This window comes from Micropterus salmoides, unplaced genomic scaffold, assembly GCF_014851395.1.
Source record: "Micropterus salmoides isolate LMB-PRFRI ecotype aquatic unplaced genomic scaffold, ASM1485139v1 Ms_hic_scaffold_12, whole genome shotgun sequence".
Classification (NCBI taxonomy): domain Eukaryota; kingdom Metazoa; phylum Chordata; class Actinopteri; order Centrarchiformes; family Centrarchidae; genus Micropterus; species Micropterus salmoides.
The window spans coordinates 1641489-1666405 of record NW_024040263.1 but is presented as its reverse complement, the minus strand read 5'-3'; the positions used below and the strand labels follow the sequence as shown (position 1 = coordinate 1666405).

Here is a 24917-nt window from a genome sequence, read left to right as displayed (position 1 = left end):
ACATCGCAGTGTTTGTTAAAGGTCTGTTCAGTAAATATATCCTATGCTTAGAATTTAGGAAATTGATGTAAATTATCCAAAGTCAGCCAATAACACACTACTGAGCAGCTTCATTCTCTTGCGCTGTGCTGTTTTGATCAGCAGGGAATGTAAAAAAACAAACAAACATTAAGTTACAAATGTGCTTATCATTTCACCAAATCAAAAGCTCTCCTGGTAAAATCCACATTTATACTTATTGTAGATGTGACTACAGATAGACATTTTGCCAGTGGAGGGAGACATGTACCACGTTTCTGTGTCTCACTGAAGCTGCACAGTATTACTACTGGACTGAAAACTGAGTTTATAAAGTTTGCAAGTGTGAGGAACACTTGAAAAACATTTCTGAGCATTTTTTGTATGGATTGTAAGCAATCCAGACACATCTCTGTTTGAATTTTTAAGGCAGTATGGTAGATATTTCCCAGATTAGACCAGTCCCAAAAGGACTCAGAAGTTAAACTTATTTAAACTTTTTAAAACTCTTTCAAAGTATTTTAGCAAGTTATTAAAAATCATAAATAGCAGACAAAGAAATTGCAACTAAAATCAAAATATCCCAGACCACTCATTCATGTTTTTCTCAATTTTTTTCTTTATTTTTATTGGTTAAAATCAAACACATCAAAAAACATACATTTGTAGACACTTTTTCTTAAATACTTCCTTTTTTTAAAACGAATTTCACAAAGGAACGTCACACATTTCTACGTCTACACGGTTGTATAGTATAAAGTATATATGTGCATATATATACTTCGATAATTTGGTCACACTTTGTTGCTGTATTTTTTTTTTATAGTTAGTATTATTATGCCAAAATAAAAACATCTCCTTACCCTTAAAGCAACATAAAGAATGAGGCATGGATGACCTCACCATATATCTTATCACAATAACACTCAACAGAACATAGCTCTTCTTTCTTTTGTCCTTTTTATATACAGAACTAGCATAATGCCCTAAAATGACACACTCTAATATAATGAATTATAGATTTACATATATTTAGAGAGACAGATATACTTTATTCTTTAAGAAATTGGAGCAATGCATGTTCATAAATACTTTGTATATGGATGTTCATAGTTGCCAAATCTGTAGATTTGTTGGAATAAATGGAAAAATATATAAATAACCTGCAATCATCAGTGTAGGAAGTTGCTGTTATGAAATTTTGTGTCATTTGGGATGCTCTATAATGATGACAAATCCTTGTTTTGTTCAGGGTTTTTACGTGCTTAAGGACAAGACAAAATTCGATTAGCTATGCTTTTGCTGCAAAGATGCTTAAAGAGAACTGTGACACTGTGTATGTTGGGTATACTTTGCCCTGTGTTCATTGGATTTTGCTTGGCAGTCAGCACTAAGGCAACAACTGAGGAAAGAAAAAGTGGGTTCTTCAGGGAAATAGGAAAACACACATTGTCCCACATCCACACATCATTAAAATCCAAAGGAGACCTTTCAACACACACACAAACACACTCCTGTGTTACAGTTAATGGGGTTAGTTGCCAGATATGCCACTGTTGCTTGTTTGTCTATGCAAAGACCCTGTAATGCACCTCTAAGGAGTATCGTCAGCAGAAACCTGTGTTGTCTGTTCGAAATCAATATGTGAACGTGTGCTTGTGTGTGGCTGTATTTGTTGTGTGTGTGGTTGTGTGTGTGTGTATCAATGAACACTGATTGCAGTCATTTTGCTGACTGACAGCAGACCTCAACAGATGAAGGCAATGCGGTCACAAGCATTGATCTGCTACAGTGTAACCATTTCTGCAAAAGCTTGACCTCCGAATTCTTCCTACCCTCCTGTTCCTGATATCTTCAACCACACCCAGTGTCTCTCTGCTTCCCACAACCCCTAACTATGGATGTCCTCAAACCTAATTGACATCTTATCAGACCCCTGTGCCTCCCAAAATTTGGAAAGTTGTCCAAAATTTCTGACCTAGAGATAAATTCTGCGTTTTATCCTACATAAACTGATGGAAATCACCCCCAAAATGTCACAGGTATGAAAACCACTAATTTCTTCCTCCAGCAAAATGCATTCATTGTTGCATGTATGCACTACTAATCACTAAGTCAAATAAAATATATTAATTTAAAAGTGAAGATAGAGATTCTAGAGAAATCCATCACCATGACAAATTCCATGGTACAGATCGAACAACGACACAGCAAGTAATGCAACTAACGTTAGCTAAGTTGTGGTTTAGCAAACTGTTGTTACGGTTGCTGCTGCGAAGCCAACATGCAGAGAGGACGGTCCCAGAGCCGCATAACAGCTCCCAACAGCGATACTCCCTGCTACTATAGCTAATATCACAACAACAGCATATCTTAGCAAACTAGAAAGTAAGCTGAATATCCGTGGGCAAGTCGTTTAACGTTACCTGACACACAAATCATGGCTGGAACGGCTGGAATATGTGTGCCATTGTGTGACTGGGTGTGGGCCACATTCCCATTTACAGAGCCAGGGCTGAGCCACCGGATTTTTTCCAGTGCTCACACAGAACTGAGGGCTAGCGGACCGTGAGGAAATATTCGCTGAATTTGACAAAAACACCTGTATTGGATTCGCTTACACCACCTTTAACCCAGTAGCCATGGAGAGATTTTAGTTTTAGTTTGGGGTTATTTATCCAAACATTGTACATTGTTACACTCCAGCTCTAATTACGCTTCATATGCTTATTGTTTTTTTTTTTTTCACTAAATCTTATTGTCTTACACTGGTTCAAAACAACCCTGCGTGTGTGCTATATTGACCCAAATTTGGTCATTTTTGACCCAGTGACTTTTAGTGTGATATAAACTATATACACCTCTTAATTAGAAACTATGGACAACTTCACCCCCCCTCCAGTATATTTTATCTCAGTAGTCCTGACGCTGGTAGCCACTAGTACCGTCAAAAGCCCCATCACTGTTGGACTGGCCCCCTCCTCCTCCTGGGCTCTCCACATCGTCCCCACCAAAGGAGGTATAAGGGGCTCCAGCAGCGTCCTGGCTGGGATCCGTGTATTCCTGGGAGAAGAGGGCTGAGTCAGCTCCCAGCTTGTACCTCTGGAAGGCCAAGAAGGACTGGCCCGCCTTGGGGATGGAGGGATCGGAGATGGAAGATGACAGGAGGCAAAGAGGATATATAGGTGGATGAAAGATGTGGAGAAATGGATAGACGTGGAAGCAGAGATGCAATCGTGTTAGAGCAGAGGTTTTGAGAGAAGAGAGGGAACAAAGAGAGAGAAGGAAACATTGATTAGTTGGGTTGCAAAGCTGGTGAAGTTAATTAGATAGTTTGAGTCAGTCGTTTAGTCGGTCACAGCAAGTTAGTTATACAGGCAGCAGTGCAAAAAGGCTATTATTGAGCTCCGTAATGAGACCTCAGCGCCACTACAGTCCACATGGGATACGGACCAAGCAATTAAACATTGTCTGTGTGCATTATTAAACAGGCCTTGCACTGTAACACCACAAATCTAATTTTTGTTGATAATTACAGATGTTTCAAGAAAACAGTGGACGAAAGCTAGTGATACATGAGTAAACAGACACTCAGAGAAAGAGAAAGTTGAGTTGATTCAAACTCTCAGTCATTTTTTGAAACATTGTAGTTGCTGTGGTACTTGTTAATAAAATAATAACACAATTTACAGACTTTACCTGTAAACTTAGACTTAGATTTTTTGGTTTTGGAACATTTTAGTATAGAATTCGTGCAATAAAACATATTTATGACCCAATAACATGCACAGTTACAAGCCATAAAATCCTATGAATATGCAATAAAACAGTTTGATATTTCAGTTAAATTGTCTTAAACTGTGAAGTCAATCTCAAAAAGCTATAAAAAACAACAAATCTACCTATTAAACTTATTAAAATAGTCCACATGGGAAAAGCATGGATGTGCATAGAGAGTTACAGGGAAAAGCACTGATACACTGGAGCAATTAAAGGAATAGTTTTGGTATATATACTACATCATTTTCTGACCGAGAGCTGAAATGACATGATTGATACCACTTTAATGTCTGTCTGCTCAATGCGAAGCTGGAGTCAGCAGCTGGTTAGCTTATCTTAGCAAGAAGACTGGAAACAGGGGAAGGAGCTAGCCTGGCTCTGTCGAGGGTAACAAAATCCACCTAGCAGCACCTCTAAAACGACCAAAAAATTGTCCGACACATAGAGCTAACCCCCTGCAGCACTGCAACGTGTTGTTTGCACACAGTTTTTGTACAGATTAAACAAATGATTTATAACGTATTAACAAGTGAGCGCTAGAGGTGGTGCTAGATGGATCTTGTTAAATCCAAACAGAGCCAGGTTAACTGTTTCCCCCTGTTTTCACTTTTTATGCTATGCTAAGATAAGCTAACCGGCTGCAGGCTCAAGCTTCATATTTAAATACAGACACATATCAATCCTATCATCTAAGTCTTGGCCAGAAAGTGAAAAGGTGTGTTTCTGTTTTAAGCAATGCACTCTGACAAATGTATAAAAACTCATTACAAAAATCTGAGAAATCACGTTTTAAACAAAATCACTTCATATAAAAACCATCACGTGAAAAATTCTGATCCCCACAATAAAAGATAATGCACTAAACCCTCATGTTAATGATAACATGAAGTAGTGGCCTCTTCTGTAAATTGAGACTGCACTTGTTTAAGGGCTCCAGGTTTGGCGGTAAAGCTACAGCTGGGAGCTTCCATTCTAAAACAGATTACAGGTATTTAAGTAGGTGTTTTTAAGGCCAGAAATCTCAGCATTTGGTGATGTAATTGTTGAATCACGATCAACAATTGAATCAACCCACCTGCACAGGCATTATCATTATAATGTGGCAGTTATTTAACTATGGTGGCAAAAACATTAAGCAATATCTTACTGGTATCAATGATGGTACAACTGTTTTCTTGTACTGTACTGGTGGATCACACTCATTTCCAGCACTATTTAATGTTACCAGGTGCCCTTAAAAAAACGTATCCACATTTGTGTAACAGAAGTGTGTAGGGCCAGCTGTGAAGTGTTAAGGCAGCAGGGGGAGAGGACAGAGCAGAGTCAGACAAAATGTTGACTGGGCTGAGGGGGGAACAGCTTGGTGTATTCCTCTTCAAATGACACATTCTTAAACTTCTCCATAGAGAAGAGAGCCTGAGCGCCCTGTTGGAACAACATCCACACACCTATGAATTCATAGTACATATAGGCTATACAAATGAACATGTTCACAGGCATCCTAACACTAACCAAAAAGAAGATGTAGAAGATGTAGGAACAGTAGTAAAAGCATACACATTTTCAATAGCTTATTCGCAAACAAAGGAGGAACTGAAAGGTGATTCTTTTTTCCATATTTTTCCACCCGCAATCCGCTATCACGGCAGCAGGTGAGCCACTTGCTTGTTAATGACGCAGCCTATCAAACAACTCGAACAGCCGAAACCAACATCTGCACCCTGTGTTCAATGTTGCTTTACGTTACCTGGTCTGTGCTTGTAAAATATCCACCCAGACTTGTAACGTCATTTCAGGTTTTTAACCAAGTGAAGTCTTGTGCGAGTGAACACACGCACAGACCACGCTGATTTGATTACATTAATGTTTGCACCTTATTTGTTTAAAGTTTGCAAACCACATGTTATTGCACTTTTGTGTATATAGCAGTACATTTAAATTAAAATTGCGCATTACACTACTTTAGAAATCATTATTCAATTTTATGTGTGACAATGCGATTAATCGTGATTAAACATATTAATCGTTGCCCAGCACTAGTCATTTTGTGTTATACTGTGCACCAATGAGGTGTGGATGCCCTTACCCAGGTAAAGATGGAGAAGAAAGAGAAGGTGATGGCTGCCCGGGCAGCATCCCCTCCCTCTCTCAGTGGGTTGTCCTCATGCTTGGTTACCTGCCACTGGTTTGCCAAGAAACAGAAACCCACAAACCACATGAAGGACCAGAACGCTGGGAAGAGACACAGGTACACAGACAGTGTTAAAATTCAGATTATCACTGGATTCAAGATGGTATTTTAGAGATGCTTCTAATCTCAAGGGAATTGGTAATGGAATACTTATTAATTTAATTTAATATTTATGAAAAATGCCTATTTGGTTTCTTGATGAGAGTTAGCTTAATCCACTGGGTGGTTATCTTAGCTTAGCATTAAGACTAAAAGCAGAGGGAAGCAGCTAGCCTGGGTCTGTCCAAAGATTAACAAATAGCCTCCTAGCCCTTTAGACAGCTGTAACGTGGATCAGTTGAAAACAACAAGGGACCAAGGATTGACCCTTGTGGAACGCGCCCCATGTAAAATGAGCAGATAAACAGCAAGAATTACACCTAAACCAGATACGGTTCTATCCTGCTTGCGAGTTATTGCAACTAGAAGAGCTCCAAGATACAAAGGGGATTCAAACATCATCCCATCACATCACGCAGTGGGTGAAACATAACATGGGGCTTAACCAGAAACATCCAAGTCCGATTAGGACACATGTACCAGCTGTTACCTTTTTAAGAACAAGTAAGTAAGTAAGTCAGCACAAAGTTCACAGTAAAATGTAATACAACAAAGAAGAACAAAGCATTATATTAGATATCATATCATATTATCACAGAGTACAAAGCATAACATAGATACAGTAGGAGAAAGTGAGAGAAAGAAAGTGCATGAGTGATGAAAAGAGGAATGGAGGATCTTGTCTGTGACAGGAACAGCCTCATTAACTAATCAATCAACAGGATGACTATCTTGTCACTGCAGTAGTTGTACAGCAGAGAAAAAGAGGAAGCCATTGTCCAAGATTACAAAGCACAATGTCTCAGAGGCTTGTTAAAAGCTTAAAACAGCAGCAATACCAATCAGCTACATTTGACCACTAGACTGTTTCTTTGTAGTGGATTTAACACTGGAAAGCATAAACTAAATTAAACTAATTTTATTTTAGTCACTTGTGTCTGAGTTTGCTGTAATGGTTTTCATAACAACTGTATAAGCTAATCATACTGCAGATCCCAGGAGGTAGTGATGTATCTTGAAACTTTATAAACAAAAGAAGCTTCAGTCTTCTGGAGAGTGTATATGGGTAGTGAATTAAGATAGAAAAGACTAGTGCAGTCCTTGATTGCACTTGATAAATTCAGATTAATTTAAATTATGTTAAAAATGGGTTAGAAAAAAGGAGATTTATCTAATTTATCTTTACCTGAACTAAAATAATCGCATGGCCTTTCTTTCGCATGGCCTTTCTTTCATTGTGGTACTTGGCTGAGGTTTACATTATAATGTAATAATGGTTATTATAATGTAGCCCATGCTGTGTTTGTTTAGACTTGTTCAGTGAAAAATGTGTAAAAGTAATTTTTAGCTGTCTGAAAAAAGTACACAAGTGTTAAAAACATAGGAAACAAGAGGCTTTGCATAGATAATTGGTTTACCTGATAACCCGATATCAGCCAGCACTGCCTTTTTACGGTCTTTGACGCTGGTGATCTGGGGGAAGTAGACGTCCAGAGCCAGGAAGGCCATGCAGCAGAGGAAGGCCATGGAACCCATAAAGACGCCATAATTACAGGCATTCTGGTTGCGGTTGAAGATGCAGAACTCCTCTACTTCGTTGGGGCGGTTGATGTAGCCCTCATTGGCGATGCAGCCAAAGATCACGATGGAGAAGAGCTGCAGAGGGGAAAAGAAGAAGGGTTAGGAAAGTGAGAGCAGAAATAAGGCAGCCCAGTGTAGTTCATGGTGCCGTCAGGCTCTTTGGATAAAAGACCTTCAATAAACAGGATACATTTTAAAGAGGCCAGCAACAGAAAGTTTTATATTTTACAATTTTCATACATTATTTCATCACTAAATCCACTTCTAAGAAGTTTTGAGGTGAGAAGTCACCTGTATAGATTTCAAATATTGGCATTTTTATGAAAAGTGATGGCGGAACAAAAATGTGCTTGTAAGTTTTCAGAGTTGAGGAGCTCCAGAAATGGCAGCAGGGGAAGCCTGCGGCAAACCCACGGAAGGAGCTCACGAGGCCGGCCAGCCGCCCGCTCACAGAGCCCTCTGGTCCCGCCATCACACAGACCGCTGCAGCAACAACGGCAGAGGAGCTGGAAGGCTTTCATACCGCTTATCTGTCTTTACATTCTGAGTAATGTTAAACCGTTTTAACTTAAATCACGAGACAGCTGTGTGTGGGTCACTGCTGTGTTTGTCGCATTGAACATTACGTTGCGTCAGTTGTATGTGGCGTTTCTATGACAACCAGCTACAATGAGGGGTACTATCTCTGGGTACTATCTGCAATGGAAAATGGAGGACGGCGGGCCAAAACCGAGTTGAGTAGAGGCGAATCGAGGTGAGTTGAGCTGGTACTGGTAATGGAAAACACAACAATAGATCTGTCTTTCCGTATCTTGTATGTAAAGGGTAACACACACTGGCAAGGTATAGTGCGGCAAAAGACCCGTGACTACAGTTTTTAAGCCCAAATACTGCGTCTTCATGCAGATAGGATAAATCACTGTCCTAATTCCCAGCCAATCGGCACTGGCTACCATGCTTTGTAATCTTCTTCTGTCTGTTTAGCACAGTTGGTTTGTGCTGCGGACGTCAATTTGTGCATTTAAAATGACACAACGAAATATATCGTGGCCTGAGTGTTTTGCATTATAAACCGGATGACACCAAAAGATGAATGACAGCAGTCTATGAAAGGCACATTTAAAGGTTTAGTGTGTAAGTTTAAGTGGCATCTAGTGGTGAGGGTTGCAAATTGCAACAAGCGGCTCATGGTGCATTCACGTACTCCTCGGCTGGTATATAAACAACATGCAGAGATCTGCTTCACTCTACATGGACAGCAAACTAAGTGTTATAACTTTTCTGAAATTCCTGCTCAGTCATGTATTTGTAAAGCACCACCTCACCCTAAATGCCAGTTAGCATGTTTTGTAATAATTCATAAAAGCCATTTATAGCCCCAAAGGAAAAATACCTGCTGTAGTCCAATGGTATATTTAGACTGACTGGGTAATTTATGAATAAAAATACACTTCAGCGTGACGCTCTCAGCCCATAATGTCACGACAACCCTGCAGGGGAGTTTTATGAATAATCCCTCATGTCTGTTTCAAACAGTTTTGCCCACTGTGCCTCTGGGTTTTCTCTTGAAATATGGAGTCTGACTGTGAAAAATTAGCCTTACTCTGCTATTCTGAATTGTTATATGACAGCTACCGGACAGAGAATGATATGAATAATACATGCTGTATATAATGCTTGGCGAATATATTATGCAAATAAGGACATATGGGCTATATTTATGTTTGAAAATAAATAATACATTAGACAGTCTGTTGAAGTTGTCAGAAAATAGGATTTATAGGATCTTTCTTTTGGTATAAGGATAACCAATAAATGCAATTGTTTATATTTTCTTTTTTATTACAAATGATATTGCACTTAAATGTCAAAATTACAATTATACACAATCATACTCTGTTGTTATTATTACCCTGTACTTTGATTGTCTTTTCTGTCAAGGGACTACAGATGCAAATTGCCTATATCTGGTGAAACTTTTTCTTTAATTGAGCATGGTCCCTGACAAATAAACAATAAATTCAAGTAAAATTAAAATAATGTAATCAGAAGAATCTTTAGAGCTTTATTGCCAAGTAGTGTTTTACACATACAAGGAATTTGCTGTGGTGATAAGGTGCTACACGTAGACAAACATACAGTCAACATAAATAAATGCAGAAATATATAAATATGGAATATAAGAACAACATTGCAGATATATATACGTGCATTATTCTGGGTCTGTGCCGTGCAGAAGTAATGCAACGGAAGAGAATGCTGCGTATAAATATATAAACTGACAACAAAGATCAACAATCAATAATTATAGTAATTATAGTAATGTGCTATCAACAATTCATAACAAGCATTTTATAATCTTTTCTACACTGTGACAATATACTTCACCATATTTTTAGCGTCATATAATGTTATACTGCAGGTGCTTTGCATACCATCATTATTAAAATTCAAAATGCTTATAACTGATAAACTTGAATGTCTGGTTAAATAAATCCATACAGCAAAGAACATACTGAGGCTTTTCTCCTCTGCTTCACCAGAATCTTTGAAAGTAAAATTGCACTTCAGGTGGAAATCAATATCTTGTTGAACTATTTCTTTATGTTCTGCATCTCAGTCGTGGTTCAGATTATCTCTGCTTGGAGCAGTAGGACAGAGCTCTTATGAGAAACAATTTATCGGACACTTTCTTCCAGGTGTTCCTACAAACACCTGGGCAGGCTGTGTGCTATCTTAAAACTTATGTGTAGGGTTTGAAAATGTCACAAATTGCAGTGAGCTTAACTGAGAGTAACACATTTTTACCCTTTTTTTTTTGCTTTCACCAGGGTTGTCTCATTTTTCAACAAACAAAGACTTGCCATCAGAAAAAAGAGGCTTTAATCACATAAATATCTTGAAAGTATACAGAGACATTACATAAGCCTGGTGCATATTCATGCTGTGTCTGCCTTTGTTAATGCAGTATGTGATATTAATTACCATGTGCTGAGAGGTAACTCACTTGTATAGGCATTGGAAATGTAATTAATTACATATTTAAGTATTGTGTATTTTTATGAAAAGATTATCTTGTAATTGCTTCTATGTAACTTTTGGATTGCACAGGCTCATGTAAGTCCATAGCCATAAAATCCTTTTTAATTTCAAAAATGCACCACAGCGAGTTGAACTGTAATGCTGATTTTCTTGAATTGTAAGAACATGCAGGCGAAGTCTGTCTAAGGTGGTGGAGAGACAAGGACAGCGACAAAATGGAGATTATCATACTGTAGGAGGAGGTTACAGCATCTGATCCCGCGCCCCTTCACGCTCCTCTGCATTCCTTTCCTTTCATCCTCTCTCCTTTTCTTTTTCTTTTACTTTCTTCTCCTCTCTTGCCTGCCTTTGCCTCGAGGGGTGGAGACACAAAGGGCTACAAAATGGAGTCAATAACAGTAGCAGGTTACTAAGATACCATCTTATCCCTCTCTCCTGTCCTCTCCTCCAATCACTACAGCATCACAGAAACACCCTTTCAAATATGAGACAACACACACATACAAACACCCACAGCGTTAGTATTCCACCCTGCAGAACAGTGTAGCAGTCTACTTTGAACTTCACTTGATAACAGCGGATCAGACAACTCCATCCAACTGAGAAACCCTCAGACCAAACCTCCAGGGAGATAGTTCTGGATAAGACTGAGGCTGAGTGTGTTTATGTTTGTCTGCCGTCTGTGTGTGGATTTTGCTGTGGTGACTGATGGATTCTGAATGTGTGTGTAGTGTATGTATCTGACAGTAAAAAGGAGACTAGAAATGCTAGAAATGAGAAGCTAGAAATGAGCCTTGGTTTGATGAGCTGCTTGGATAGTTTACCCAGCTGTTGTGTCTGTGTTTGAGTGACAAATGACAGAGATACAAACAACAAACAATAGACTATACTTCCACTGACAGCCCAGACCATGAAGGCCAACCGCCAGGCTGGGAGGAAATAGGGATGTCAGTGACAATAGGGATGACAGAAGTTTTTCTCTTCCACTCTTTGCTTCTTTATCTGCTTTTAAGCCAGTCTTTCTAGTGTCTGGTCCACACTTGAGAAACCAAATTTTTTTCCACAGTTGACACAAATACTCAAGATTTGAAGTGCCAGCCGAAGCAGAATATAAGTCTGGTAAATTTACTTGACACAAACTGAGATACAATACATTTGACTGTGCGAGGGCACAAAGTCCATGCCTTGCTTTATCCCAGTGCTGGCCCACTTAACACCAGGATGTGTATATATCAAAACAGAGAAATCATATTAAGATTTTCTTACTAATATACAAACTATAAAATTTAAACTTTTTTTCAATTATTGAATGAAATGATCAAAAGAATTTTTTATTTATTAAGGTCCACTTACTACTTACTACTTTAAGTCTGAAGAAATCTAATAAGATGCTATGCTAGTGGCGCGGATTACCATGAAATGTTAAACCGACCTTGAATTATAGTAACATCAGTGACCCCTAAGTATTCATGTAAATTATTCAATTTGGACAAAAATACCTGAACAACTAATGGCGGAGGGAAAGGGGTGTTGTCGCCATAACTCTGCAATTTTTTCTGGTCCGGAGATTCCTTCAACAGCGCAGGGTAGAGATGTCTTGCAGTTGTTAAGAACTCTCACTTCTTCCCAAAAATCATTAACATTGTTACCTATGAGCTTCTTTGCCATGGAATCAGCCCTCATGGCCTGCTCATTTGTTTGTATTTACTTTTCAGTGCTAATTAGTGATTGTTAGAATGCTGACATGCTAAACATAATAAACACAGTACCTGCTAAATATTAGGCTGCTAGCTAGCATTGTCAAGACATGTAACGCACATTTAAAACAGCATGGGCTGACCAAAGTGCTTTACAAATATATGCAGAAGAAAAAAAGCAGAGAGCAAGATGCAATAATAGCAATTTAAGTATATTTAAAAGCTGAAGAAAAGAGGTGGGCCTAAAGCTGTGCTTTAAATGACTCAGTAGAGGGGCCAGATCTGATGTGGTGGGGCAGTTTGTCATAGTGATTTGTCATTGTGACCAGGTTAGCATGTTTACATTAGCATTTGGCTCAAAGCATCGCTGTGCCTCAGTATAGCCTCACAGAGCCATCAGCATGACTGTAGACTCTTGTTGTGGCTATAGAGTTTCATTTAACATTTTGTAATTAAAAACAAATTAAAGCATATAGCAGACAGTGAGCCTTAAATCTTGCCTAGATAAAGAAATCCGTGATTCAGTTGTATTAATCAGCAATAACACAAGTGACTCAGTATTATCATATATGGTGATACATGGTAATATCTGGTCAATTTGTGCTACTCATAATTAAAAACATCACTAATTCTCACTTTAAAGACAGATTCAGTGGAGATAGCTTTCTCCACCACGTAAAGAGGAAACATGAGCTGGTATTTGGAGTCTGTGTCTTGATATTAAACTGGATCAGTTTGATAGCAAGCATGCACAATCTTTCTGTTTCCCTGGCACCTCCTCCGTCGCCCTTGTGCCTCTTTGGTCTTTAGCCGCATGCACTCTTCTCTCCATGAAATGAAGGATGCGTGGAGGGGCACAGGAACACCTCAATCCCCCCTCCATGTACCTGCAGCCGTTTTCATTAAGGAGAGGGATGATGAAGAGCTAGAGGAAGAGATGGAGGGATTGCGGAGGGGACAAGTGGAGGGAAGCATTTGGGGGCAGCAGGGGTATGGAGGCGGTGCTATTTTTAGACCGGCTGCATCATCACTCGCTCCCTCCCCCTCGTCTTCTCCCATCTCCTCTCGTTACTGGCCCTGCCTCTAACCACGAGCATTCTTGAGAAAAATGAGCATGCTCTGACACACACGCACACACGCAACCATACACAGCCCAAACGCACTCACAGTTTGTCCACTGTTTCACATGCCCGGCTTACTTTAAGATTCAGGTCAGAAAACACACAAAGTCGTCCACACATGCACAAAAATACATACAGACCGTCAATCACATGATGTCGGTAGGATGTCAGAACACCATGCTAAAGACACATTTACTAAGAAGAAACATGGTCTGTGTGTATATTTTACTTGCTTACTTGTTCTTGTGCCTTTTTAGAAATGACTTTGATCTTTTCTTAAATAATAAATAATAATAATAATAATGCCAAGATAATCAAATAGAGATACCGCTAAAGGAACTGCCCATGCTAACTAATGCTAAGATATAAGATTCAGCCTAGGGGTAAACGTGCCCACAATAAACCACAAATTTGGTTGGGGACCTTTGTTGCGTATCATTCCCCATTTCTTGCTCTCCTCATTTCCTGTTGATGAAAGCATAAAATGTCCCCAAAACACATTTATAGTGATGGCAGTTTGCTTCATTCCGTGAACTGTGTTTGGGTCTACACAGTGACTATGAACATGCAGGCCTACATCTTTGACCCTTGCTGTTTTTTATTTGGATGCAGAACGGAGATTCTGTAATAAGGACAGCAAGACCTGCAGTGCCACTAGTTTTAGTGGTGCGACACAGTTTAGTTTTAAGATGCTCCCATGAGAAACTCCACTGGGAAATAAACTCACCGGCAGGGATTATCTTTCTCTATGTTCCTCTATTTTGCACGTTCCCTCTACTTCTCAACCTGTTTCACTGACACAATACCAAACACACAAATGCCCTTACTTGACATAAGGATTGGTTTTGGTATAACAGTTCATTGTGTTTGAAAACACACATCGTCTTCTGGGTCACACTTACATTTGCTGTCACATGACAGGGGGGTAGATTGAATGACTGATCTTTTTTTCTGGCTGCTATCAGAAATCCTGATTTGTGATGACGGTGTAGCAGTAATTTTTCTTTGCCTGTCCCAAGATACATGCATGCACTTAAGCATACTATATATATAGATGCACACACACACATATACATAAATGCGCAGCAAATGTAATGGGGTGGATACAACATTCTTCACGTGCTTTGGAGCCTTGAAAAGTGGAGCATGTGATATGGTTTCATATTTGATTCCCCTTCATCCCCCCCTCCTTCCCTTTTTTACCCCTGTGATTCTGTCTGTATTTTACTTCTTTAGGTATGTATGTGTGTGTGAAGGAGGGGGGTGGGGGGGCGTAGGATCCTTTGATCCGAAGACAGATCACAAGGCTTCTGGTATTGCTGAAAGCAGGCACTGTGAAGGACACCACGTGGATTTTCTGATCTTGTGACCATCAGAGGGTCACTTTACAAATGCACATTAAGAATGCCGATTGCCAAACGTGTGAGTGTGTATGTGTGTACAAGCTTATGAATCTGCGTGCATGCATGTGTGAATCCATGTGCTTCCTTCAGAATCTTCCTTTCTCTCTCTGCATTACTTACTCTGGCCTAAATCATATCAGTCCAGTCTCGCATGTTGTGAATGATTTAAAGCTGCTGTTGTGTGGGCTGAAAGGCCTTTTGGATCCATTGTACAGACCAGACAATTGAGCCAGGCCTCATGTCAACCCAGTATTCACACACTGTAACTCACACAAATCCTGTGTTAGAACTAGCCACACACACCCTCACAGAGGGACACATCAGATCATGGACTAGCACTGCATTTTGTCCAGGTCTTTGTGACTGCAGCCTTAAACACAGTGTGTTTGTAATCCAACAATAAATGAAATACTATCTATGTGAAAAATATTGAAAACGTGAGTTGGTCATCTTCTTTTTTAAGTTGTTGACGCATCTACAGAGTTAAATGAATGTCACCCTGAAATTTATGAAACAAATGTGAGCTTTATGGAGTGTTGAAATGTGTCTTTGCTGTTATGTTTAAATACAAGTTATTAGGTATTATAGGTAAGAAGCTTTTGTTGAATCTAAAAGCGTATTGTTTTGGATTGAGAAGGGCAGAAAACCCAAGTTCTTAGAGCTAAGGGCTATGGCAGGAGCATGGTCAAAAAAAAACAGTTCATATGATGTGTCATCTGCCCATGTTGTTAGGGCAAAAGTGGCAAGGCACACTTGAAGGCTGGATGAAAAGCCTGCTGTCATAGGAAGTGGCAAGACACAATGATTGTTTAAATGGGGATAAGAGCACAAAATGTGTCGTGATGTTGCACTTGTTTGTGCCCACGAAATGTGACAGAAGTAGTTCTGTGAAGAATGAAAGAAGAGCACTTTCGAGAGAAGTTCAAACTTTTCCTACTTCACACACACACACAGCATAGCCCAACGTGAGTATTAGTTATGGACTGTCGGTTTAGGAAAGTTAAAGAAATTGTCGGATTGCGCTGCCCCCAGTACCGATGTCGGAAAGGTGTGGTGAGTATACTCAGCCTGACAACCACCACACCTTTTCTTTGCCCTAGTCTTTTCTAATGTCAAGCTACAAATAAAACATCAATATGGAATAATGCAAAAGAAATGGATAAGAGCCATCTGAGAAATAAAATCAGAATTGTGTTCCACTCTGACCACTGATCTTCGCTCCACAGCTCCTTGTGGTTTTTGAGATATGTGTATTTGAGGTTTTTGTTGCACTTACCAGTCGCTCTAGATGCAAATGCAAAAATGTTCACCAACAACAAAACTGTAAGAAAGAACCAACTTTGCCATGTGTTACGATAAATTCATCACTGAGAGAAGACAATGCTGTGGTTGAAAGACAGGTTTTTATACAGTCTATGGTTGGAACCAGATGCTCTATAGAAGCACACTGAAATTAGTGATTCACTAAGTTAGATGCTGTAACAGGAAGAGGTGAGTTTGTCAACAGTGAGTTAGCTAAACTGCTGAATAATACAGGATCACTGCTGGAACACATTTTATATTGTGTGTGTGAGAGTGTGTGTGTGTGTGGGCTTGTCTGCTGCAGCATGTTGGCCTGGACTGGGCATACCTGATTGCTGCTGTCACCATGGCAGCAGCTGCTCATGTAATGCGAGAGGGAGTGAGATAGACAGAGAGAGAGAGAGAGAGTGATAGAGAGAGAGGAGACCCTGTCAAAGTACAATTCAAGGAGAGCCACTGCAGCACCAAGGGTACACACCGAGACAGACATAATCGCCAGCCCAGGACACAGCGACACTCATATCTACACCACTCTGTTCTACCCACTCACTCAATCACACAACCACTCTGCTCTCCTCAACATTCCTCTCTTTTCTTGCTTTACAATCCCTTACAATTAGTGAGTATATAATCAGATGATTCCAGAAAACAAGGCTGTATCGCTGTAAGGAAACAGACGACTCCTAAATCTTGTAAAGCAGGGCATAACAGAATCAGAAGAGAGCAGAACTGCTATCTGGACTGCCGGTCATTTGGTTACTTCTGTGTGTGTTTTTTTTTAAGTAAGAAAGATTCATCTTGCTTAAACAGCAATTTCACCAGATATTGCCAACGTAGGACCATACCAGCTGTTTTATGGATCTAGTCTACATTCACTTCTGTAATGTATGAAAATCTGTCCCAGTCAAGTCTATTCATACTTTTCGGTCATGTGACATGTGCAGTGACCTGGAGGGAAAAACGACAGACCAAGCTAGTGGCTAACACCGAGACTCCCCCGTAGAGACGCCGCAAAAGCCATCAAATTGTATTTGGATTACCTGTCAACTTAAGAAAAAGAAAGATATGAACACAAACTGCAAGTGTTGGGCATATCCGATCCATATAATGTTACAGCATCCGCTGCCGCACTTCTACAATTAAAAACTGCCAGGTCCCTGCCGCCACTCGATTGCGGTATGTTTACCTTGTGGGGAATCCCTCACCCAACACAGACCAGGCGTGTCTCCTCCTCGATTAACAACCATCCAGCATTTCCAGCAACTCAAAGAAACAATGTATCACTTGCTAGTGTAGTTGTACTCGAGACGGTCTCGTCCTCGACTGTATTTGTACTCGGTCTTGTCTCGGTTTCCGACATTGAGGACTCTGGATTTTATTTCAAGACCAGTCAAGACCATAACTTTGGGAATATCAATAAATAGCTTTTGCATCGTCTGATTTATTTGTTAATATCCTAACTTTGATTGGATGTAAAACGTATTGCTTCGAATGCAACAAATAACCTTGATTAAAATGTGTTGTTACCGTTAACGACTGTCACCCCTCCCAGCGATGGTAAGCACAGAAAAGGAGTGTTGAATAAAGATGCTTACATTGATTTCAGTGTTTGTATGTGGGTGTTTTAATGGGAATGTGGATCTTTCAGATGAATTTGAGAAATACCTGTGATCTCGTTCCACATTTTATTTGTTGTGTGTCATCATGTTATATGGGGAACTGGTCTTGGTCTCGACTTGGTCTCAGCCCCTAAAAATCTTGGTCTTGTCTCGGTCTTGATAAACTCTGGTCTTGGTCTTGACTTGGTCTTGGTTTGGGCGGTCTTGACTACAACACTATCACTTTCTTCTTGGTTCTTCTAGTTGCTGGATCTACAAAAACACAGTCCACTCGCGATTGGACAGTGATGCTACAGAGTGAAGTTTCTACACTCACAAGAGATTTTGGGTCGAGTACAGGTACACAAACCTTACAACAGCCACATTTCATTTTGGCCTGTTACCAAGTGCGTCCAAATCATTTTTCACACTCACACACTTTTCTCACAGTTTTCCCTTGCGCATAAAAGAGAGCAAATGCTGCAACTCCAACAGGCTGAGGTGGACAATACACAACAGAGTAAAGTAAAGTAAGGATCTGCATTTGACTGCTTTATTTTCGCTGATACTGATCCATTAAAATATACCCAGATCGGCCCAGATATTGATCCATAGGATCGACTTGGGATATAAACACACTATTCTTATATCCCATTGCTATTGATCAAAGGCTTTGAACCCCAGTATGGCAACTGTGATAATGGCGCATCGTTTGGGAACAGCATCCTGCTCTCTTCTAACTCATTGATTTTACAACTGTATGCCAGTCCTATTGTCTGAATGAAAAACTGCCTCACCCATTGATTACAGGTGCAATACATACTGTTTGATCACTACCTTCTAGCCCTCAGTATAAATGTTCTACCTTTTCATTGTTGTGGGTGTAGTTTACCCACTCAGACCCACTATCTGTGTCTGTGAGCTAACTATTAGCATACCATTAAACAATCCCACTCCAGCAAACATCCACCAAGGATTTTGAGTGGTTTCTTCAACAACATCAAGTCTATGCTAATGTTTGTCAACGTGCATTATCATTACAATAGTCACAGTACTTAAATTGAATTACGACTCAACAATACTGTGACTTTCACAAATGAATAGAATTTATAAGGAAAATTACTTACTTACATTTCCACTGTACTACTAAGCTGAAGGAAATCCACAGTAAATGTGATTACATCTTTTGTTTTAATTAGGGATGAAACGATTACCGGTTTAACGGTAAACCTTTATAAAATTCCCGACGGTTATTATTACCGTACACATTTTAATTACCACCATAACCGGGTAAGGTTAACCGTTATAATCTCACGGCAAACACTGTCCAGCGTCTCCCAGAAGCAGGCCAGCATGCGCACAATGAAACGTCAGTTTGTTTGGGTCAATGACAACACGGCGGAAGACAGCGCTGCAGAGATTTTTCAGTCACTCTGAAGTCCGGTCATGTTTTAGTTTTTATGAGAGCGCTGAGGGAAACATGACTGAAGAAAATAACCTAATAGTGAACGCAGGGTGAGTTAACTTTTAGCTTTAGTTTGACTCTCTGATTTGGTAACAGCGTGTAAACTGAAGCTCTCAGTTAGTTAGCTGCTCTTGTAAAAACGCTACACGTTGTTCTGTTGCTGTGTGCGTCGTGTGTCGGCAGAGTCTATTCATCCACTGCACGTGATAACACGTTACGCTGTTTAGTCAACCAACCAGCATATCTAGAAACGCTACAGACTCCTCTGTATTTATGTTGGTTGTTGGGCTCATTGCAGTTACTATCACTGTTTTCTAAAGATTTATTTATTTTCATGTAATTGTCCACGGGGTCATTGTATTACCTATATAATATAAAATATAAAATCTATAAAAGTTTTTTAATGCAAAACAAAATGGCAATTGTATTTGTAGTTTTCAATATAAAACTTGTTGAAATGGTTTCTGTGTGTGTATCGGTACATTTTAATATTTTTTGGCACATTTTTACAGTACCGTGATAATACTGATAACCATGATAAATTTGGTCACTATAAGCGTGATATGAAATTTTCATACCGTTAGTATGAAAACCCTAGTTTTAATATACACATCAGAGTGTTGACTGAGTGAAGAGAAACCACAAAAGACAATGCAATCTATCCCTAATCCCTACTACAGATTGTTAACCAGTCAGTGGAGAGTTTAGGGGCTTACTGACACTCACCAGCCAAATGCCAAAATATATTAACAATCCTATGACAGACAGCTGAGTGTTACTATAGGCTCATTTGTAAATGCAACTTGCATTAAAAGCTTTCAAACTGTGTCTGAATTCTGACATGTAGGCACTAACAAAGTGTGAGTGTGTTCCTGTTTTACATGGAGCTGACAGAATGTGCAGCACTGCAGAGTGTGTGTTTGTGTTGCTAATATCAAATACTTACTCACCAATCTCCCGACCTCTAATATGTGAATCATCACAGCTAAATTTAAAATGTTAACCCACGTTGCTTATAAGAGCATTAAAATGAAATTGAAATATTTTAAATAGTTTATTATACGTATGTTTTGAAATGTCACATGTTAAGAAACCCACAAGTGAAAGCAACTTTTCATGAACTGTAAGATGCATTTATCACTATCAAAATACACAAAGGTGGTTGTTGCAGACTATAGAGACAGTAACACTGAAAGTGAGCTCTTACTCCTCTCTTTCTCTTTCAAAAAATTACACACACAAATATCAAACGCAAATATCACTTTGCATTAGTGTAGAGTTAAGTGATGAACTTTGATTTGACAATTCACCCAGTGGGCTGTCAGTAAACTCCACGTTGGGCATGTAGACTTCTGAGAGTAAAGATGCTGCTTTAGAGGAATAAAGCACAAAGCAGAACCACACACCACATTTAGGTACAGACTGATTTGATCAAATATCTTAAGTTGTCCTGGTGATAACCCAAATCCACCAGCAGAACTTAACGCCCAAAGCCAAAAAGCAATGATTTAAGCTTCAAAAGTAATGCTCTATCAAATGCAGATCAAAAGTAGAACCATAGGCAAAAAGATGTCATCTCAATTCAAGAAACAAGATGCTCTCCCTCCATCTGTGACTACGTTCACTCTCCTCCATCCATCATGCATCATCACAAACGTACTGGTCTGACTCCCTGAGGGTGAATCACACACACACACACACACACACACACACACACACAAACACTTATTACCACCTCCACATACAGCCCTCAAAAGTCAGATTAGTGGGAGACAGAGAAAGAACCCTGAACCACCATTCACAAAGTGCTCTCTCTTTCCAAATATGGCCATGCGGATCTCTCCATTCCCAACTGTCCACCACTCTCTAACACACACACCCTCACCTCCATCATCAACTGTTTAAAATGATGATAGTTTCCATCCCCCCAATGAACAGCAGACTGAGTCTTAGCACAATCACGCCAACACTTCCGATGGTTGTTTAAACCATTTATGCAAAAAAAAAAAATAATACCATACAGTTGCAGGTTTCAGTTTCTAAAATGTGAGATTTGCTTAAGGTCATTGCAAATTGAATATTTTTGAGATTTGGACTGTCAGACATCACCTTGGACTCTGGGAAATAGTAAAATACCTGTTTCACTTTTCTGAGAAGTTATAGTGCTCTTTTATAGCCTAGTAACACTCTAACATTGGCTTGTATTATGAAAATATATGCAATAATGACTCAAAGGAGTTTGGGATAAAGGTATCTACACAGCTGTATCAAAAAACAAACCCAAAAACCCAAAAACAATACCTCGTTTCCACTGATTAGACCCTTAGTACACTTTGTTTTATTGTGACATTTCATTTTTCACCTAATAATGCTACAAGGTATATCCAATGAACAGCATACACTGTACAACATAGGGTATCTACAAATAATGTATTAAAGAGAAATTTATCTGCTTTACTAGGCATGCCCATGTCAAAATAAAACCGAATTAAAAAACAACAAAATGTTTCATGACCTTCATATAATTAAACCAGCAACCATTTTGTATGTGGATGTATTTATCTACAACCAGAGAGCTGACCTCAAAACTCAGTACCAGGCCCGATGCTTACATGGAATAGCCACATAGAAGCCATTCTGAGTTTAAATGGTTAACACACTCACTACACTACCTGTTTTCACACTTCTTTCACGTGGTTTAGATCTGGGTTCAGGTTCTATGAGAATGTTAAGATTACTATCAGTCACATTTGTAGCTTTAGTCACAAGGGACAGAAATAAGACCTCAGTGTAACAATACTTGATGGTAAACTACAACTCTTTTTTCTTACTAAAAGTAGTTCAACTATTATCCATCATTTTTTATTCCCATCACAGCGTCACGTAAAACAATCCAAAACAATAGCTTGGTCTTGTTTGTACACATTTCCACCAAAAACAAATGTCCCCTTGTGACCCCAAAAACCAGCATGCCGGCAAGGCTTGCTCCTTTACTGGAAAGTGTAACTTGTGTAACCCCATGAATCACCTTGCCTCGTTATCCTTTCAGCATACTTGAAAAGGCTCTTGGCGTTACATGCAGACACAGACATAGTCCTATAAATAAGAAATATTCCCAACTGTGTGACTTTCTACTATAAAGTGGGGAATAAATAATGTAAATAATGGCCTATGTTTAACATTTAACGCCGTACCTTGCAAAATAAACCAGCATGCTAGTTGTTGTATTGTATTGTAACAGGGTTGCAGGATTGCAAAGGCAACACATGTTTTGTTTTCTATGTGCAGTTCATGAAAACCAGCTAACTTAAAGAGAAACTTTACACATTCCTTTTGAAGAAGTGCAAACGTAATGATGAGCTGGTGGAATCAGACACAGGAAACTTAAGCCAGCATCACATCCTGATCACTAATCTTGATCTTATCACCATTAAAAAACAGTTTATGAAGAAACACTTTCATTTTGTGACAGTCTAAAAGTGACGTGTGACATCTAAAACCGTTACAGGGTACATTATCTGAGTGAACGTCATCAAAGAGTACATCTACACCCATAAACCCACTTTTATATGAGGAGCAGATAAATGAAATCAAGGTCGCCTTCAGCCTACGTTACGTTAAGTAACTGACCTTCAATGTAACTGATTTTTACCAGAACTGAAAAGAGAGAGATAGCTGAAAGGAGCGGTAGAGATTCTGCTTAATGCTCCTTAGTCCCCATTAGTGGTATATACTGTGGTGTGTCGCTCCCACTTTCTGATGTATTTCTGTATTCATTATAACAAATGAAGATCATATTAGAAGCCAAGATGTAAATATAGGCTGAAGAATCCTTGGACAAATAATCAAGTCCTTACATAATAATGACCATATCATCCTTATCTGGAATTTTAAATCTGCAATGGCATCAAATCATATAGCCTATCACAGAATGGATGGAGTGGCCACTTGTTCCAGTTTTGGAGACTTTGTGTCCTTCCTAAAAGTGGTGCCTGTTGCTTTTCCTTTTCATGCTCCTTCCCTTTGGGGAATGGAGGGTGTTTATTATGAAATGATTTGTTATAAAACCCTTTCAGTAAGCCTGTGTGTTCTGACTTTGGTTATTAGAAAACATTAGTTGCTATCTAATAGCCTATGTTATCAGAGGAGAGGACAGTAAATGTTGAAAAACAGTGAAACAGGACCCATCCTGGGCCTACATATGCCTAATATAATCTCCCTACCTATACCATAAACATACAATGGGAATACCACTGACATATAATATTGGTATATTTGATACAAAAGAGAATACGAATAAAGTACCATAAAGCAGGATAATGATGTCTATTGTGTCCTGCAATCGTAGTAATATGTATTATTTCAAACTGATATGAAGCATGTCTGCCTTTTTAGATAAACAGATTCAAATCCACATTTTACATATGCACATGTAAATTGCAGGTATAATAAGGTTATTTCTAAGTGGCCTATGTGGTCACTCTGTAGCTAAGAACCCAAAAAAATTATTGTCTATTTTTCTGTCACTCACCCAAGACACTATGCGGAGAATGGTCTGAGGCTGTTGGAAGAAGGTGACGGGGTCGAAGGCTCCTCCGGCTTTCCCGGCTCCGTATGCCTGCATCCCCTCCATGGTCCTCCTCCTCTCTGCACAGCCTCCTCTGGTCCTCCCCTCCTCCCCGCTGCTGATTCAAAGGCACAGGGTGTGTGGAGCACCGGGCAACTGACACGGAAAATCCACGAATCTGCTCCTGCTACGATTGTCACTACAAGGGTGGATGCTCGTCTCCCCTCGGCTCCTTGGCGCAAAGCCTCCCTGTAATTTACCCTCTAAATTCCCTGTTGTCCTCTTTCGCTATTCGGGCAGAGGAAGCTGTTTGCCAGTGTTGTGATGCTCTCTACCTCTCTCTGGAACCGGTGGCGAACACGTGAACGCGCCTCCGTTGTCACGCCTCGCCTTCAATAACACATAGCGAGCACACGCACGTGTTTATGTAGGGCGCGCGCTTGTGCTCTCAGCGATTACCCAGACCGCGTTGGATTGCCAGGAGTCACGCGCTTTCGGCTTTCCCATAATCTTTTGAGGAGATTGAGCAGAACATGATATTCAATAAAGCAAAGTGATAACTACGATGTTTTAGTGTGCTAAGGAAAGATTAGATGTTCATTTATTAATTTATGTTTGAAAACCGCTGTAATAATCGGATTAGAAAATAATAAGCTATACGATAAAGAGTTACACAAACTAAAGAGCCCGTGTCAGAATAAGTTTGTAATGCTGAGGCAAGAAAGCCCGCCCTCTGGTGGTCTTTCTGATCTTTGCTTTGGAAAACATGGTCCTTCGTACCATAAATAAGCTTTTCAGGCTGTTCTTACTACCTTTGTATTTGCTGTAGTACCAGGAACCAGAGGAGTTTCGATATAACAATTTTACCACAAGTGGCGGTAACTGCACACAGTTTGAGAAAGCTTTGCCTGACAGACAAATAGTCGGGGAAATAACCCCCAATCCACCCGCTTGTTACGTCCTCACAACTAGCCAATGACAGCGCAGCCACTCGCTGTACGTGTTCACTGGTTGGACCAATAAAACACCTCTGTGACTGGTTGCTAAGAGACG

General features: G+C 39.7%; 1 protein-coding gene across 2 annotated transcripts; it reads right to left on the bottom strand.

Annotated features, from left to right (window-relative positions):
- Positions 1-976: 976 nt before the first annotated feature.
- Positions 977-24692, bottom strand: LOC119898617 (synaptogyrin-1-like). 2 transcript variants are annotated; one of them, XM_038712766.1, is made up of 4 exons: positions 23829-24687; positions 7507-7744; positions 5885-6030; positions 977-3147 (listed from the first exon to the last, which is right to left on the bottom strand). In XM_038712766.1, the coding sequence occupies exons 1-4, from the start codon at positions 23928-23930 to the stop codon at positions 2932-2934; spliced, it is 702 nt and encodes a 233-aa protein (XP_038568694.1). In that variant the 5' UTR covers positions 23931-24687; the 3' UTR covers positions 977-2931. The 2 variants fall into 2 exon arrangements, with proteins under 2 accessions (XP_038568694.1, XP_038568695.1); XM_038712767.1 differs by lacking the exon at positions 977-3147 and adding an exon at positions 3518-5223 and having other exon boundaries at positions 23829-24692.
- Between the last annotated feature and the right edge of the window lie 225 nt (positions 24693-24917).